The 18,107-nt window shown below is 60.4% G+C and overlaps 1 protein-coding gene across 3 annotated transcripts in view; it reads right to left on the bottom strand.

Annotated features, from left to right (window-relative positions):
- Window positions 1-14,176, bottom strand: part of SH3TC1 (SH3 domain and tetratricopeptide repeats 1) — a 35,005-nt gene extending 20,829 nt beyond the window's left edge. The window contains exons 1-7 of one of the 3 annotated variants that reach the window (XM_012656753.1): window positions 14,089-14,176; window positions 9,683-9,902; window positions 6,034-6,108; window positions 3,977-4,104; window positions 2,649-2,754; window positions 1,392-1,538; window positions 590-794 (exon numbers count right to left, since the gene is read on the bottom strand). In XM_012656753.1, the coding sequence (XP_012512207.1) occupies window positions 590-794; window positions 1,392-1,538; window positions 2,649-2,754; window positions 3,977-4,104; window positions 6,034-6,108; window positions 9,683-9,812 (791 nt within the window). In that variant the 5' untranslated portion in view covers window positions 9,813-9,902; window positions 14,089-14,176. Of the gene's footprint in view, window positions 1-589; window positions 795-1,391; window positions 1,539-2,648; window positions 2,755-3,976; window positions 4,105-6,033; window positions 6,131-9,682; window positions 9,903-14,088 lie in introns of those variants that run through there. The other 2 variants (XM_012656751.1, XM_012656752.1) reach the window with 2 other exon arrangements.
- Between the last annotated feature and the right edge of the window lie 3,931 nt (window positions 14,177-18,107).

The raw sequence follows: 18,107 nt of genomic DNA on the forward strand, positions 1-18,107 counted from the left end.
TCCTGGGAGAAACTCCTCCTGGGTCCCAGTAACGGAGAAGCTGAGCCACAGCCTGTTACCTCACAGACCCTGCAAATCAGGAGACTGAGTTTCTCTTTTTGCTTTGGCTGCCAGGAAGCTCCAAGCCAAGTTTATGCCCCACATTCTGCAAATGAACAGGAACTTACATGTCACCTGTCCTCACATCCCTTGGCTCTACCTGCCTTTGGTTTGGTTTGTGCAGGTTTCTGTATGCCTCCCCAATGCGGGTACGCATGGATGCAGCCCTTTCAAAAACTTTTCAGAACAAGTCTGGCAAGAGCTCCATGCCACATACTCCTATGCCGTCTAACCCCAGGATGGCTCTGCCAGGTAGATGTCATTGCCCCGTCCTGCAGGTGGCAGGCCTGAGGCCCAGAGAGCTGGACTGACTCCCCAAGACCACACAGCTGGACATCAGCAGCATGGGCCACAGCCAGGTCTGTTTGGGGCTCACACCCTTCTCTGTTGCCCCCCTTGGCCTATGGGCAGACCAGAGCCTGGGAGTCTCCCCATGGCCCAACCACACACAGAGCTGGTAGGAAGCAGAGCAGCAACGGTTGGTACCTACTGATGAAACGGGATCAGAGGTTCCAGGGTGGCTGCTGCCACCTCCGCGCAGGACATGCCGGGGCTCGCCAAGAGGCCTGCTTCTGGGGCCACCTCTCCCTGGGGACCCCCCGAAGCCCGCCTGAGGGGCTGGGGGCCCCTCCCTGTACCCCCAGGGCCAGTCGTCACTCTCACGTGGTGGTCAGGACACAGGACAAAGAAGGGCCCTTCAAAGGGACGGAGGAGGTCATTCAGGGTGGCCTGCCCAGGGGCAGCGATAGCTCTGCCAGGCAGGACCCCACCCCCCCAGCCAGGACACACAAGAGGAGTCGCCCTGCATGAGTCCCTCACCCCCAATTTCTACATCCACAGAAATGCAAAGGGACCTAGACTGGGGGGCTATGACCTGGGCGGGGTCCTGGCTCTGCCCTGACATGCTGTGTGAGGCTGGCTTAGCCTCAGCTTCCGTCTCTGGGGCTCAGTTTCCCTATCTGTGCTGTGAGGGGCCAGATGTGTGATTTCCAGGGCCCTTCCTCTCGGACTGCCACCACCGAGTCCAGCTGCAGCTGGGTGGCCCCTTCCTTTCTGTGGCCGGGTAGGAACACGGCTCTGTGTTCCGTGCCCCGCAGACTGGGGTCAGCTGAGGCGCCAAAGCCACAGCCAAGTCAGGAACACGGGCTGGGGGCTGGTGCAAGGCAGAACGTCTCTTCTGCTGTTTCCTAGGCGCTTGTATGTCTTTGGGGGCGGACCAGGGTCTCTCAGTAACCAGGGCACCTGACTGTCAGGACCTAGTCAAGGACGCTGTCACCCCACATGGCGCTCACCTTCTTGCACGAGGAGGCTCTCGTGGGTCAGCTTCAAGGCATCCTCGTCCACGTAGACTCGGATGGCCGTCTCCTCCTCCTCGCCGGGCGAGAGCAGCCAGAAGGCCTGGTCCACGAGCAGGTTTTCTAGGCAGTGATGCGTGAAGCCTGGAAGGCCAGGCCCATTCACCATCAGGCTCAGAGAGGCAGGGAAGCCTGTGTGGCCCCGGTGTTGGCTGAGCCCTGCACTGACCCGGCCCAGGGAGACCCTCGACCTTGCCCTTGGGGCACCCAAGGAGCTGGCCACGGCCCAGCGGTCCACAGTCTGACTCTCTGGGCTCGAGTGGTCTAGCCCAGCCCCACCCTCCCCTGCGGCCATGACCGTTATCAAGTTATGTGACCTCTCCGTGCCTCCGTATTCTCATCGGTACTGGCGAGACTGTGAGGTCGCAGGGCCCTGTGGGCCGGCAGTGAGCTGGATGGAAAACATGCCTGGAAGAGCCCGGCTGGCGTTATTAGCTAGCGTGGGCTGTGTCCGCTTCTGTCATGGGAAGCTTCGTCTCTGGGATGAGTGAGGCTTTGTCAACCACAGCCTGGCCAGCAGGCCTCGTGGCTCCCTCCGTTTTCAAGGCAAGGGTAGATAATGAGGGAAGCCTTCCTCTGCTCAATGAAGAGTGGACACCCAAGGCGGGGGGAGGGGTGCTGCCGCCTTCTGGATGGACACACTCCCCTGGGCCTGGCGCCGTGGGGGGAACTGCTCAAGGAGACCACATGGCAGAGGTGAGCACAGCCCTGCCCGGGGGCACGCGGGAAACTGTTGCTCCGATTCCACCCCAACTCCCTCGTCCTCAAATGGAGGCCGAGGTTCTCAAGGAGGTGCGGCGAGGCCCCGAGAATGCCTCCGAACACAACGGGATGTTTTAGGAAGAAGACACAGGGCCAAGTGTGCAACAGCAGGTTTCCTGGTCAGTACTGAGGCCATCAGAGCTGGCTTTCCTCAAGGTGTGGTGACGTGAAATCACACAGGACCGAGTGACAGAGTGTGCAAGAAACTCAGCCGAGAACATTCTCGCAACAGAGACCTGCATCCATCCACGGCCCCGCCCACCACAGCGTCCTCCTGGAGCAGAAGAACGCACCACTTTTCGTGTGTACTGGAGAGGCCCTTGGGAACCAACCTATTCTAAAGCACCGATGTGAAACATAAAGCGCGTGTTGTGCACCAGTGTCCTCCGAGGGGAGTCCCCATAATCGATCATGGGAGGGTCACCTCTTTACCAAGAGCATGGTAGGTGGAGAACTTCCAGATTTCCTCGAATGTCTTAAACATCACCACGATCCGATCCTGGTCACTGTGGATAGACAACAGCCTCGCCGATAATTCCTTAAGAGAAGGAAATAGGGATGAGACACCTTCCCCGGGGCCTCGGGGCATCTGCTGGTCAGAGGATAAGAGCCATGCAACCGAAACAGTTTGCAAAAGTGGCCCTGGCAGGGGGCGACACGGACAGAGTGGGTCCCTTTACAGCTCAAGTCAACTTCGCCCCTGCTCACAAGCCCGCCATTCCTTCCCAGAGCCTGAATGGGCTCCAAGCCCTGGCCCCACTCCCTCCACGCCTCCCTGACCACGCCTCCTGCCTTACTCCCTGCACATCAAAGGCCCCAGGCTCTCCTGTCACCTTCTCTCCTGCTCAGGCTGTGCTCTCAGTCCTGGGCCAACTGACCTCACCTCCCCGCACCACGGGATACATCCACTCAAGCTTCACTTCTAACTCTAGCGTCCCCTCTGCTCTGAGCTCTGTGAGTTGGTGGTGATGGGGCATTAAAAGCAGCACCAGCTGACACGGCAGCACGAACAAATGGTGACTCGAATGGCTGGGGCTACTGCAGTCATCTCCACTTGACAGATAAGAAATCAGGACCCATCTCTTAGCTGAGGTCTGACCCTCCATAAGTGGCTTGGCCAGGATTCACACCCAGAGCCGGCCCCCTTAACTGTCCCACCCTGCCTGCGTCACCACGGAGGCCCACGTGAGCAGTTACTCCGTGCCGGGCACCGTGCCAGGCACTGTGCCGGGTGCTTGGTGTGTGCTGGGCGCACAGTCCTCATGGACACGAAACTCCAAGCTTCCCTGGTATGTGGCCAAGGAATCTGGGCTCACAGAGCGCCAGGGCTGGCCCAGGCTGACCCCAAGTCAGTTCCCAAGCCCCAGGACCCCTGCCCAGCCCCACCCCCCACTGTCCTCTCCAATAAGATCAGCTCCATACTAGCCCTTCTGACTCCCTGTCAAAGGGGCTTTGAAAACCCTTGTAGGGAGGGGGGTACACGGAGAAAGGGACAATGCATTGTCCACCTGTGCTGGGGTCCAGGATAGCACACAGGGTGGGCCCCAGCGCCCCCCACGAGGCAAGCTGGTGTGGCGGCCTCCTCCCCAACCCCTCACCCTGGGGGCTAACGTCACAGCCCTCCCCTCCAAAGTCACTGTGCTCCCCAAGTGGCCCTCCTCTCTGCACCTTCCTCCTCTGCCTGTTCTCAGGCACCAGCCCCTGCACCTCCCTCACTCCGGCTCCTTAAAACACCCGTCCCCAACCACAGGGCCACTCACCCCCAGCACACGTGCCACCACCCGGCTGTCATTCTCCAGCAGGCGGAGCCGTCCCCGCAGGGCCTGCTGCAGGCGGGGGTCCTTCAGCCCACTCCTCTTCCGCACGGCCAGCAGCTGCAATGTCAGGTCTGGAAGGGGCAGACGGAGGTGGGCAGTCAGCCTGACCCAGCCGGGGTTCTGTGGGGCGCTGGCCTGGCTTGTTTAGCCTCCAACTCACAGACCTGCCCCCAAAGGCCTGGGCTGTGGGCTCATGGGGAGCCTGAGAGATGTGGCTTTAAATCTCAGCCATGTCCCACACCACCTGTGATGACCTGGGGCTGTCATTAGCCCCCAGCCTCAGTGTCCGCAGCTGTGAGTGCCCATCCTACAGAGAGATGGGGAGAAGGGACTCGTGTGCCCCCAGGGCAGGCCAGCACAGAGTGGCTGTTCTGCGTATGGTCCCCAGCTCCAGATGGTCACCACATCAGATACTCTGGACGCAGGGCCTGGGCACCTGTATTTAACAAGCCCCTCCCCCACCCCATGGTGATTTTAAGGAGGAATGTCTGGGGCCATGGGACATTCCAGAGATCTCCATTCTACCCTCCTAAACTGGCTTTTGCCCCTCTTCCCTATCTCTCAAAGGGCCCCCCACCCATGCTCAGACCACCCACCCGCCCCTCCATCACAGCACATCAGCCCACCAGCAAATCCCACTGGGTCTGCCCTCAACCCAATCCTGGCCCCCTTCATGGCCAGGCCCAGCAGGTCTGACCTGGGCAGCTGTCTGCGCCTGGCCCTCCCTATGGTCAGTCCTCTGGTCTATGCGGAGAACGAGGGCCCCTCACAATGTGCTCTGATTCGGCCCTGGCGGCGCCTTTCCCTCCCTGGTGGCACAGTCCAACAGAACTTTCTGCAGGGTTGGATGTGTGCTCTCTCTGTGCTATCCCGTGCAGTGGCCACCAGCCACATGGGGCCGCAGAGCTAGGGGCCACCTCCCCTTGTCACCATCTGAGGGTGTGATTTCCTGCCAGAATCTGTCCCGGGCACTACCCAGTCCTGGGCCTGGGAATGTGGGGAATAAGCCCCCTGCTGCCTGAGGCCAGGACGAGTGCAGACCTGGCAGTGGTGTCCCAGGGCTGCCAGCCCTCTACAGAGTGAGGAGAGGAAGGGGAGAAGGGGAAAGATGGGGCGGGGGTGGCAGGGGAGAGAGAGAGAGAGAGAGACTGGCTCCCCACTCCCTGGGTGAGCTGGGAGCACCTGCCTCAGGCCTTCTAGGGAGGACTCTGGAGCAAACACCCCAGCCCCGTGGGGAAGGGCCGGCACTAGGCAGCACGGATACTTCTGGGATCTGGAATCCACACCCCCATGAAGAAGCAGCGGCCCAGCATTTCACAACCGCTCACAGCTCCTACTCTGGTAGGAGGGCGGGTGCAGCAGTTTCCGACACAAAATAATCTGTCCCATTGCCCAGCACGAGATCCTGCTCATCCCAAGTGACCACAGGGAGCGCTGACCACATGAAAGGAAAGTCAGAGGACAGGCAGGGGTCTGAGCAAAGGCTAAAGGCCAACAAGGAACACCGGGGTCTCCCTTCCCCCACAGCTGGGGTTGGAGGGTCCCCAGGGTAAGGGACACCTGCACCTCCCGAGCCCGGAGCCTCCTGGCCCTATTTGTGTAGTGCTGCTCCCGCCACCCGCGCTCGGTGGAGATCCCACCCCTCCTTGGAGCCCCCCACAGCCCTGGAAGCCTGTACCTGGACACCTCTCCCGAGGGCCCTGTGCCCCACGCCACCCTCGTCCACCTCTTTCACATGCCCCCAGAGTATTGCCCACGGGGCCTCCAGGGACATGTTCCCCATTTGGGCAGATGGAAATGCAGAGTCCTGGGCTCTGCCTCAGCCCCGCTGAATCAGAACCTCTGGGCGCAGGGCTTGGGCATCTGCATTTATCAAGTCCCTCCCCCCCACCAGGATTTTAAGGTGGGCAGGCTGGGGCCACTTTGAGAAGCTCTGGGTTAGACATTCCCAGGTGCACAGGTTTGAACCTGAAATGCAGTGTGGGGTGGAGGACGTTTACCTGTGGGATATGCTCCCATCTGGCCGGGGGTGCTCCCAGCAGCAGGCGCAGGGGTCCCCGGGGGAGGAGCCGTGTCTGCAACACAGCAGGTTCCTACCATTAGGGGAGAGCGAGCAGCACTGGGCTCCTCCGCAGGGCCGAACACGCATGCCTTTCTGCAAGGAAAGAGGCGCATCTGTCCCACACAGGCCTTTGCCCTCTGCCTGGTTCTCCAGCTCTCAGGAGCCAGTGCTGCGGAGCTGTGCTTTCCCATGGGCTGCAGCAGACTCAGCGGCTCAGAACAACACGACGGATGACCTTGCCCTTCTGGAGTCAAATAGGTCTCACGGGACAAAATGAAGGTGTCGGGCAGGCCAGCTCCTCGCGGAGGCTCTGGGAAGACTCGGCGTCCTCTCCATGTCCAGCTTCAGCAGGTGCCGCGACCCTTGGCTTGTGGCCCCAGCTTCCGTCTTCAAAGCTGGCTCTGACTCCTGCTGTCTCCTCCAGAAGGCTGTGCCTCCCGCCTCCGGCTACCAAGGCCCCATGATTCAGACCATCCAGGGCCATCTCCCCAGCACGAGATCCTTAGCTTGATCCCATCTGCTGGATGAGGAGCACGTACAGGGCCAGTAATAGGGACCTGGACATCTTTGGGGGCCGGTGTTTTGCTGACCACAGACGGGCTCAGCCTCACCACCCGTGCGAGCAGGAGCCAGGACACCGACCCCACTGGCTGCTCAGCCTCGGCTGGTCAGCACCCTCTCTGGCCCCAGCTCCCACCCTCGCCGCCCTGCAGGGTCCGCATCTTGGCCTGGGCGCCCCGTCTCTGCCCTGCGCAGCTTCCTCACCCAGGCCCCAGGATCAAGGGAGAGGCGATTTGGAAAAGCCTGTGACTGCAGCGAGGGTGTTGAACTTCAGCGCGGCCAGACAGCTTCCTCGGAGTCCTGGGCCAGCTCAGCCACGTGGCCTTGGAGCTTGCATCACGATGGTGCTCGTTTCACACCACGTTTGCGGACCGTCTGCATATACCCTGGCCCGGGGAGTCGGGCTGCCCTGTGTGGTCAGGGCCCATTCCCGGGCCTCACTTGCTCTGTGTCCCTGGAATGAGCCCAGCAGCGGGGGCTCAGAAACATCTGTCAAATTCGAAGAAGTGAATGGCACTCAGATCTCGGCTTCTAAACGCCGTCCTCAGACTCAGGAGCTAGGGCTCCCTGGAGAAACAGCAGATCCTGGGGCTTGGGCAGGGAACGTGCAAGATGACATCCCAGAAAGTAAGGACATGCTCACAGAGTGAGGAAGACACCTCAAAAGCCCAAATCGGGGCGATTTGAGCAACAAAATAAAGAATGGCCTTTACAGTTCAGAGACTAAATTAAAGATGTATGAGCCGACCTAAAATAAACACGTGGATAATGGGAGAGGGACCCGCTCTTCCTTACCCTAGAACCAGCTAATGAACACAGAAGTGGTGACTTTTGGACAGTCACTGTCCAGTGGCCGTCCTAATAATTAATATTTCAGCCACAACCAGCCATGGATGACAACATGAGGCTTTATGAGTTTGATGAACAGGATATTCACATAATCTCAGCGCATCTTCCCATGAGCTCCTTTCCAGGGAAGAACAGTAACCTTAGGTGGCAAGAACTGGCAGGCACCCCTTCACCAAGGGACAAAAGTCAGCATCTCCTGTCATCAGACAGAGGGACACCGCAGGTGTCCTGAGAGGCACACATCACTTCTGGGGATTCCTGCCTCAAATCCTTGATGTCACCATGAAGAAACAGTATGACTACCTGTGTCCTGAAGAGCTGTGCCCTTCAAAATAGCAACTTCCAGATTTTTAAATCTGCACCACAGAGAAGTGGCAACAGAACACAAGGCGTGACCCAGGGTTTTTTTTTTTTTTTTTTTTTTTTTTGCTATAAAGGGCAATATGGGGACAAAAGATAAGAGTGAATGAGGTCTGTAGATTAGGTAACAGTATTATTAAAACCAGGAAATTAACATTGAAATAATTGCACCGTGGGTATGTAAGGGAATGTCCTGCTTTTAGGAAATACGGATGCCTTTGGGATGAAAGGCATCGTGTCTGCAATTTACTCCCAAACTGTCAGAAAAAATAAATTGAGGGGAGGGCAGCAAAAGGAGTAAAACACGAACATTCGAGGAACCTGGAGTCGGGATGAGGGCAAACGGGAATTATTTGTACTATTTCTTGCAACCTTCACCGTCAGTCCAAGATTGCCCAGAGAAGACCGGGGCTGAAGGGGCACAGGCAGAGCCTGCCCGCGGAGCTGGCTCCACTGCCAGCACCACTGGGCCTCCCAGGAAAGCAGAAGTTCATGGGCCGGCGAGGCTGGACCACAGATTCATTCCGATGCCGATGCCAACGCGCCCTGCTGAGCGTCCAGGGAGGAACACCCAGCAACTTGGTCAAATGCTTCCTGTTCCTGCCACCGCAGGGGCGTCCCCGGTCCCCACCCTGAGGCTCACCACTCCTCCTGGGCTGGACTCCGTGGGAGGCTGGTCTGGCCCTGCTGTCTGCACTTCCCGCTCAGGCATGGTCTGGAGGGAGCAGGTTCTGTGGTCCCGGTGGGCTCCCCTGGACCAGGCTGCACCCCCAGCCCTCCAAGTCCTCCCTTCCTAGCCGGGCGGGCGGTGCCTGCAAGACCACTTCCCCTGTGAGTCAGCACCCAGGGGGCCACCACAGCCCCCTCCCAGCCCCCACACACACAGAAGGACAAGATACCAGGTACAAAATACCCCAAGCGCCAGGCATCTGCACATGAGGTTTTGCCTCCCTTCTCCCACACGTCCTCCATTCATCGATCACTCAAATAGCAATGGGCATCTGCTATGCGCCAAGCCCTGGAGACCCGAGACAATGGGCAGCTAAGCAGGTGACTGGGCTGAGGTTAGACATTGTGAGGACGAAGCCGGGAAGGGACCGGGCCACGGCTGTCTCTGGCAGAGCAGGGGCCGGGCAGACCTTGGTCTTCCCCTCTCCTTCCCTCCTCTCTCCCAGGGTCCCAGGATGGTGGGGAGAGTGGTCCTGGAGGTCACCTAGGCCAGCCCCAGCTTTTCAAGTGGGGAAACTGAGGCCCAAGTCAAGCAGTGGCCCAGCAACCATCAGGATTAGAACCAGATCTCCCAGGGGCCAGCTCATCCTCACTGAATGGAGCTGGTTGGGTGGAAGGTTCCCCACCCAGGACCTCAGGAGACTGGACACTTGTCCCTGCTCAGCCACTGGCCACGGGGTTGCGTGGGCCCAACCCTTCCCCTCTCTGGGACTTGGTTTGCCTCCTCGGGGACAGAGGGATACCCCATCCCAAGTAATCCCCAGGTTCTCTGAGGGCAAAGCAGGACTGGAATGCAAAGGCCAAACCTGTCGGGAGGTGTTTCTAGAACAGTCTCTGGATGCATGGGTGGCCTCCAGGCCCTTTCCCTGCTCTCTTGCCAGTTTTGTTATCGCCAGCACGCCCCTGGAAAAACACGAGCTGGGCCCTCGTCTGGCAAATGACTCACTGGGCTCAGTTGTTCTCTCCAAACACAGGCCGAGGGAGGAAGCGAGAAGTGCCAGAGAGCAGACCTCCCGGCTCCGAGGCCACAGGGAGGCTGGCTGGGGGACAGGGCAGACGGGCCGTATGCGGGGGTGGGATGGACTCACCGCCTCTGACAGCAGCCTTGGCCTCCTCAGGCCCCGCTCGCTCCTGGCCGGCGGGCGAGCTCATGGCCACAGTCTGGACCTCGTCCCTGCTGCTGCAGCCTCCCTGGGGCCCTGCCAGCCCCCTCCCCATCAGGGTCAGCTGCTCAGTGGTCACCTTGGTGGGGCCCTCCACGACCCGCCGTGGCCTCAGCGCTGAGGGCGCGGCATGCCCGGCTGGCCTCTGTGGAGAGAGGAGAGGGTAGGGGTCAGCAGGGACGGCCTCTCCAGGGAGACAGGCCTCCAGGACCAGCATGGACGTTGTGGCCAGAGTTGGGGTCCAGGAGGAGAGAATGCCAACAATGCGGAGTGCCTGACGCCTTTAAGACCCGGCAGTGGCCCTAACGTGACCATGACATGATGGCCTGGTGTGTGTGATCTGCCTCCTCTCACTCTCACGTTTGCTTGCCCCCTTCTGCCACAGGGCCTTTGCACAGCTGCGACTGCTGCCTGGATAGCCCCTCCTCCCCTTCAAGGTGGAGCCACTGGTCCTCCCAGGCCTTTCCCCTCCAGCTGGCCACTACAGCACCCTCTCCTGGGGCTGTCACATACCGATGGACTGTGCTCACAGGGTTGGGTTAGTGCTTTGCTGCCCATTGGATGACACGGAAGGACACAGAGGTCCCCTTTCAGGCATCGAATGTGAGTGCAAGTGGAGGCCAATGGGGTTGGCGGCCACAGGGCTGAGGCACACAGGGGACAGGACCCCAGCTGGGTGGCTGCAGGGATGGGATCTGCCATGTCCCCCTCAGTTGTGCCTCAGGGGCGGAGGGGACAACGAGAGGCCTTGCTTGCGTCGGGGGAGTGTGGTCAGGAGCGCCCCAGCACGGAGGCCGTGCTCATATCAGGCCTGGCTGTTGGCTGATTGTGGGAAGGCTCGACCCTGCTCATCTGGGACAGCCAGCAGGAGTTCCCTCTGCACGGTGCCCGGAGAAATGGGGCACCACGTCTGATTCCCTGTCTGGGGATAAAAATATAAGTCCAACCTCCTGCGGACTTGCCCGCCCCTTTCTTGGTGGACTCTGGGGAACGGGCCACCCAGCAGCAGGCCCAGAGCTGGCTGGTCCAGCAGTGTGGGCCTTGCAGCCCAGACGTGCCCGGCAGGCCAGAGCCAGGCAGCCACACGCTCCCTCGGCGACCCAAGGGCCTCCCAGCTCTGTCCTGTCTCCCACCTGCACCCTGGTTCCTGGGCAGGGAACACACAGGGGATGGGGCCAGACTGGGCAGCCATGGGGTCAGAGTTGGGGTCACAGGACATGGGCTGTGCCACAGGTAGCAGGAGGCCCTGAAGCTGTGAAGGGGCCTCAGAGAGCCCCCTCCCACCTGCCCACCTGCTCCAACTGTAATCTGATTGGTCGGTTTGTGGCTGAATCCTTCCTGTCCCCCAACCACCTGTGAGGGGCAGGGACAGGGCCTGGGGGATGACAAACCAGAGGGGGGCCTCAGATGCCACAGGGCACCTAGGGGACCCTGGCCCCCTGCAGGCAGCCCCAGGGAGGAGAGCCCAGGCCAGACCATGCGTGCTTTTCCAGAGCCCGAAGCTAACGCAGGATTGTAGGTGCAGGACACAGTGTTGTTGCCGGGCTCCCGCCGGGGCATTTGCTAGATGGTTATACGCCTGGTGCCTTTGGCCTCACTGTCCCTTGTCCCAGGACCCTGGTCACACTTGGAGAGCTCCTTGGCACCCTTCAGGGTGCAGGTAGGGATGCCCTGGCCACCCTCCCCCGGCCTCGGACTTTGCTTTCTTCTCTCCTCACTGCCAAACCGTGGTCCTGGCACCTGGTGTTGTGGGTGCCACCGCCTGGGCCCGGCCTGGCCAGGACCAGGAAGCCCACGGCCTGCAGCCCGGACTGTCTTCCCACCCTCCCTTCGCAGCCCCCGGAGTGCCGCTGGAGTCCATCCCCACAGTGCGCACGGCTCCTGCTTTACAGGGTCTTCGCTCCCGACCCCGATCCCGGGTCCCCTCTCTGTCACTTTGTCCTTCACGAGCCAGGTCTGATGTCCCCACTTACTGGAGCAGGTGCCCCAGCAGCGGGGCATCTCTCCACCCCCTCGCCGCTCCTCCGGGTCGGGAACAGCCCCATGTGGGGCAGCATCTGGGGCCCCCATGGGCGAGCACAGAGCTGGGGCTCAGGGACTGGTTTCTGAGAAAAGGGAAGGCTCCCCAGTTCAGGAAGTTTCACGCCTGCTGGGCGAGAGCCCCATGAGGAAGTGGGCTCAGTCTCTGCAGCGCTCCCCCGCTGCCGCCCCAGGAAACCGCCTCCCTGGGCCCTGCAGTGCCCGACTCACACTGCGAAGTGGAGGCCTGGCCGGGCGAGTGCCCGGGGCTCCCCAGGGCCAGCTCACCAAGTTAGGGGGACCCCCAAGCAGCCTGTGGGACCTTTCTCCAGCCGGCCTCATCTTGCCCAGTTTCTTGTTGGGTGGGCCCCGGGGTAGGCCGGCCATGGGGTCCAGCCCACTCCAGCCTCCAGCCCCGGGAGAAGGGAGTTTGGCACCGGAACATGCAGACCTGGGGTCAGACACAGTGGCTGGGGGAACCTGTCCATGCCTCAGTTTACTCACCCAGAAAATGGGAACGAACACACCCACCTCACAAGGAGGCTAGCTGGGTGGAGCAGATGGGGCTCCTGCTTTACAAGTTTAACTATTGTGGGCTGGAAGAAGGGCCATGGCTCTGACCCATCCTGAATGGGTATGGAGAGGTCTGGCCAGAGCTTTCTCGGGGCTGGTACTGAACAGACACTTTGAGGGACCATGGGGACCTCACCCATGCCACCAAAAGCACCTCTGGAGAGGTGTCTTGTCACCCCATATCCTGGAGTGAACACTGTCCACGCCCAAAAGTCATGCCCACCTGGAACCTCGGATGGGAACATTTTTGGAAATAGGGTCTCTGCAGATGAAGTTAACTTTAGTTAAAATGAGGTCGTACTGGACTAGGGTAGGCCCTGAGTCCAGTGACTGGTGTCCTTGTAAGAAAGAGAGGACACAGGCATGCAGAGGGGACAGCAAGGGGAGGCCGGGTGACCGCAGGGGCAGAGTATGGGGTGCTGCAGCCACAGCCAAGGGACGCCTGGGGACACCAGGGCTGGGGGGGCAGGGAGGAGCCTCTCTGAGAGACCGGAGAGGGTGTCAGTGTGGCCGCACCACGCCGCCATCTCCAACTGCTGGCCTCCGGGACCGTGAGAGAACAAATGCTGCCGTTCGGCCCCCGCTCGGTGATAGTCTGTTATAGCAGCCACGGGAAAATACTGCACCTGGTAACCTCCTGTGCCTTGATTTCCTCTTCTGTGTAGTGGGGTCAACATTACCTATGTCACTGCATTTTTGTGAGGAGGATTTAATGACATCACACGCATAAAACGCCGGCCCAGTGCATGACACAGGAAGCCTCGTGGCCATCAACAACGGTGTTGACAGCCACGTGACAATAGGCCCCTCTGAGGTGCTCACTAAGCAACCTCGGTTAACCTGGAGGAGGCAGGTGCCACTGCGCCCATTTCAAAGATGTGCCACCAGCCACAGTGACTCTGCACGCGCAAGGTTACCCAGTCAGGGACATGGGTGGGATGTGAACCCAGATGTCCGAGCCCAGCCCTCCCACACCCACCCTGGACCTGGATGCGCCAGCTCAGCCCAGCCCCTGCTGCAGCCACAAGTTCGGCTGCAGCTCCTCGCCCCTGGGGGCTGGGAGGCCACACCCTGAGCGGCAGCCCGGGGACAGGGTGCTCCTGGCTCCAGCATCCGCCACCCGCCACACCGATAACGCCCCCAACATCACTTTGCCACCCCTCGCATCTGAGCCTTGCTGGCGGCAAAAGGTCAGAAACTCCCACCTCACAGATGGGGCAGGGCTCCTGGGGCCCAAGGGGGGTCACCCCCAGGCCCAGAGAGGGTCTTGGTGGTGTGCACAGGAGCACATGCCCCGGCCACACCTGCAGTTGGAAGGCTAAACGCAAGACCTCCCCTGGAACTTTCTAGCTAGTGTTCCTGGTCAAGTCGCTTGTCCCTTTGGTGCATAGAAAGGAAACCAGGGCCGGTGATGTCTGAGTGGCTGGATCACAGCCACAGTGGCCCCGGGGGTGGCTCAGAGGCACTGTGCTAGCACTTGTGGGCCTGCTGATGTGGCCTCGAGCTAACCCAGGGCTGGGGTCACACCCGAGACCCACTGGACCTGCAGCTGTGCTCGGCCCTGATCCCAAGCAGGTCAGAAAGTCCTCAAGAAAGTAGAAGGTGGGACACAGTTCTTATGTCCTGCGGCAAGACCCAGCTCTGCAGACGGCAGCCTGCTTGGCGGGTCCACACCCTGCCTGCCCCGGAGCCCCCGTACCGCCCCAGAATCCTTATACCTGCCCTGGAGTGCCCCATACCTGTCTCACACACCCCCGTACCTACTCCGCTCCTCAGAGGCAGCTCCCAGGCCTACACGGCTGTAGGACGCAGGCACCAGGTGGCTGATCCCGGCTCAGCGCTGACTGGCCCCGCCTGCCTGTCTCCAGCTGGCCAGGGCAGGCAGGGGCCGCCCACAGCCAGGCTGACTGCATGGCCCCACCGCTCCCTGTTTCCTGCTGCACTTCCTCCCTGCGCCTGGGGGTGGACGAGGCAGGCCCAGTGCTGCACAGCGCCCAGGGCCGGTTGATCATTAGCTCCTTCCTCGACCGGCCCCGGGCTCTGTTCTGCCTGCGCACTGCCCAGCCCCCAGGGTCCACGGTAGAGGCCAGGGGACTCTCACCAGTGCCAGCCCTGCACCCTGCCAGCCTCGGCTCTACTCTCTGCTCTCTGCTCCTCTTCCACTTACTGCACACATGTGTACATACACACGTGCACACACACTAGTGTGCTTGCACAGACATACACTCATACAGACGCACACAGACATACACAAGCACACACAAACATGCACACACATACACCCGCGTGCACACACATACACTCACATGCACACACACAAACATGCACGTTCGTGTGCACACACAGGCATACACTCACACACACAGATATGCACAAGCACAAACATGCTCACACAGACATATACTCGTGTGCACACAGACACAAACACATACACACAGACACACACTTGTGTGTACACACAGACATGCACTCACAGACACACATAAGTGCATACACGAACACACACATGCATGCACACACACATGCGCACACAAACACACAGGCATACACACATGTTTGTGCACGCAAAGACACATAAACCCACACATGCATGGGCACGCACAGATACATGAGCACCCATGTGCACACAGGACAAACACACATATGCACAAACACATGTATGTAGCCCCTTTAGTCTCTGTCTGGCCCATTGGCCCGTCAGTGGAAACATTTTATTTATTTATTTATTTATTTTTTGAGACAGAGTCTCACTCTGTTGCCCAGGCTAGAGTGAGTGCCGTGGCGTCAGCCTAGCTCACAGCAACCTCAAACTCCTGGGCTCAAGCGATCCTACTGCCTCAGCCTCCCGAGTAGCTGGGACTACAGGCATGCGCCACCATGCCCGGCTAATTTTTTCTATATATTTTTAGTTGTCCAATTAATTTCTTTCTATTTTTAGTAGAGACGGGGTCTCGCTCTTGCTCAGGCTGGTCTCGAACTCCTGAGCTCAAACAATCCACCCGCCTCGGCCTCCCAGAGAGCTAGGATTACAGGCGTGAGCCACCGCGCCCAGCCCAGTGGAAACATTTTAGAGAAGAGCTGGGCCCTCCTCCCGCTCTGCCGCAAGCTCTCCCTCCCAGGAGTCCGGCGCCTCTCAGGGGTCTACCTCGTTACCTTCCCATTGGCTCTAGGGCTGGCCCAGGTTTGGGAAAAGGAACCTTCCTAGGTGGGCTGAGGCCAACCCAAGGCGGGATTCTCACCTCTGCTCACTGGGGAGCCCAGACCGGGTCTCCTGTCGGCTGGGGCAAGAAGCAGGAGCTGAACTTGGGTCCTGTCGGCCCCCACCTGTTGGCCTGCTCCCATGCCCTTGCCGACACCCAGGTGTGGGCACCCAGCGGCCATGGGCTGCTGGCTCCAGCCCAGCCCCGGGATGCAGGAGAGGGAGGGCTCCCTCCACTGTGCGCTTGTGGAGCTGGGGCTTTTACGTGCTGTGTGGTTTAATAACACCAGGAATAATCCCTAAGTTAAATAGTAATGTGCCCATTTCGCAGGCAGGGAAATTAAGGCTCAGAGGTAATGTGACATGCCCAGGGCCAGTGACCAGCTAGAAGATGTGACTAGAAGCAGGTCTGCCTGGAATTTTAGGACTAGGTTTCTCCATTTGGGGCCAAATCACGCTGCTCAGCACATCCCTGCCTCCACCCACCAGATGCCAGCAGCCCCTCCCCCAGTCATGACAACCAAACACAGCTCAGGTATTTATCCTCTGGGGGCTCTGGACAGCACCACTCCCAGCCCATGCCGGGGGCTCCCACCCTCTGTTCTCTAACCACAGGCCCTGGCCTCAAGCCTCCACTTCCCCAGCTCCCCGAGGTTCCACATAGCAGCCCCTGAAGTCACGACGACCCCCACGAGGCCAGGGCCCATGGGAGACACTTGGGCACATCCCACCCCACCCCAAAGGGCCTGCAGGGGCAGAGCCAGCCCCGGCCCCCGGCTTCCTAGCCCCTCAGGCCACACACATGCTTGGTGACCACATGGGGCGAGGCAGCGGCACCTGTTGGCCAGGTTCGGAGTCCCCGATGGCAGCGATCTGAGTGTCTGACCCGCCAGGCAGAGGGCGGCAGCTCTCAAACCCTGGCTGCCCCTCTGTGTGGTGGAAACTGATCTCTCTGGTCTCCCCACAGGTAGCTGTGACGGTCACTGCATCAGTGTCCTGGGGCTGCCACGACAGAGGGCCACGGACTGGGGACTTCAGACGGCAGAAACCCCTGCTCTCAGTCTGGAGGCCAAAAGTCTAAAACCGGGGGGTTGTAGGGCCACATGCCCTCCGGGAGCTCTGGGGGACGCTCCTTTCTGCCTTTCCAGCACCTGGTGGCTCCCAGCATCACGCCAGCCTCTGCCTCGTCTCCACGCCGCCTCCTCTGTGTGTGTGTCCCCTTCTGTCTCTTCTAAGGACACTATCACCGGACTTGGAGCCCACCTGGGTCACCCAGGAGGATCTCATCTCAAGACCCTTGACTTAGTCATATCTGCAAAGACCCTTATTCCAGATAAGGCCACATCCACAGGTTGCGGGTGGACCTGACTTTTGGGATCAGTTCAGTACTTGTGCCCGTGAAGCAGGCTGGGGACAGGGTCACAGCCCCCTCGGCCTCAGTGGCCTGCGGTCCCTCACATCTCATGTTCTCCTGGTCCCCCTTTGGGCCTCGGGGGTGGATGAAACAAGGTCCGGGCCCACCCTGAAGCCCCTCCTGACTGCGGCCCTGGACACCTGCCTTCACACACTTTGCCTTGCGAACACCTGCCTGCTGTCTGCCTACCTCCTCCCGCCTCGGTTTGAGAGAGTTCAGCGGCATCCTGCCCAGCCCAGCCGCTGGGGGCCTCTGTCCATCTCCCTCTGCCTCCCCCTTGTCAGCCCTTGGAGCCAGTGGCGCCCCACCCTCCATGATGGCCCACTGCCACAGCCCGCAAGGCCTTGGGGCTGGAATCTCCTGGCACCATCTCTGTAGGATGGGTGTGACCCAGGGCACTAGCCTCTCCTCTGCTTGGGCCGCTTTCTGGGCAAGCTGCCACCCCCACATAGAGGCAGATGCCCCAAGCCCCCCTTTGCACAGGCACAAGATGCCCACGTCACCCCCCGCCCCCTCCAGGTCTTTCTCTTCCCACCTGCCTCTGCACAGCCTCTGGCCCCTGGGACCCCCTTCTGGGCGAGTCTCCTCCACCAAGGGTGACTCCCCTGTTACGGGTCCAGCTCCTCCCCCAGCCAGGCCGCCACACACGGGAACTGGGCAAGCCAGGGGACCACACCCATCAACACACCTCACAGAGGGCTTGTGTTCTCTGAGGTGCCCTGGCGGGGGCGCATTCTGTGGTCTGCTCTGGGTCATCGCGAGGATTAAAATAGATTTGAGAACTTTTCTAACAGTCCAACACACAGGCGCAGTCGTGCCGCCCCGTCTGTGCACGTAACAAACGCCACTGTGGTCCTCTCCGTGGCCTCAGCCCTGCCAGGAGCCCTGGGGATGGTGCTGATGGGCTAGTGGGGAAGCACCACCGTCCCCAGGGGGTCAGTGCCTCCTGACAGTCCCCTGGCCCCATGGGACGGGGCTAGCCTGTCCCACTGCTCAGGTGACAGCCCCGAGGGGCTGTGGAGAAAAGTGGGGAGCGGGCACCCGAGACATCCCTCACCAACTCGCAGCCTGCCTGTGGCACATCCTCCTCCTCCTCCTGGCCTCAGTTTCCCACCTGTGACATGGGGCCCCAGGGGTGGGTGGCC

Source organism: Propithecus coquereli, unplaced genomic scaffold (genome assembly GCF_000956105.1).
Source record: "Propithecus coquereli isolate 6110/MARCELLA unplaced genomic scaffold, Pcoq_1.0 Scaffold518, whole genome shotgun sequence".
NCBI lineage: Eukaryota > Metazoa > Chordata > Mammalia > Primates > Indriidae > Propithecus > Propithecus coquereli.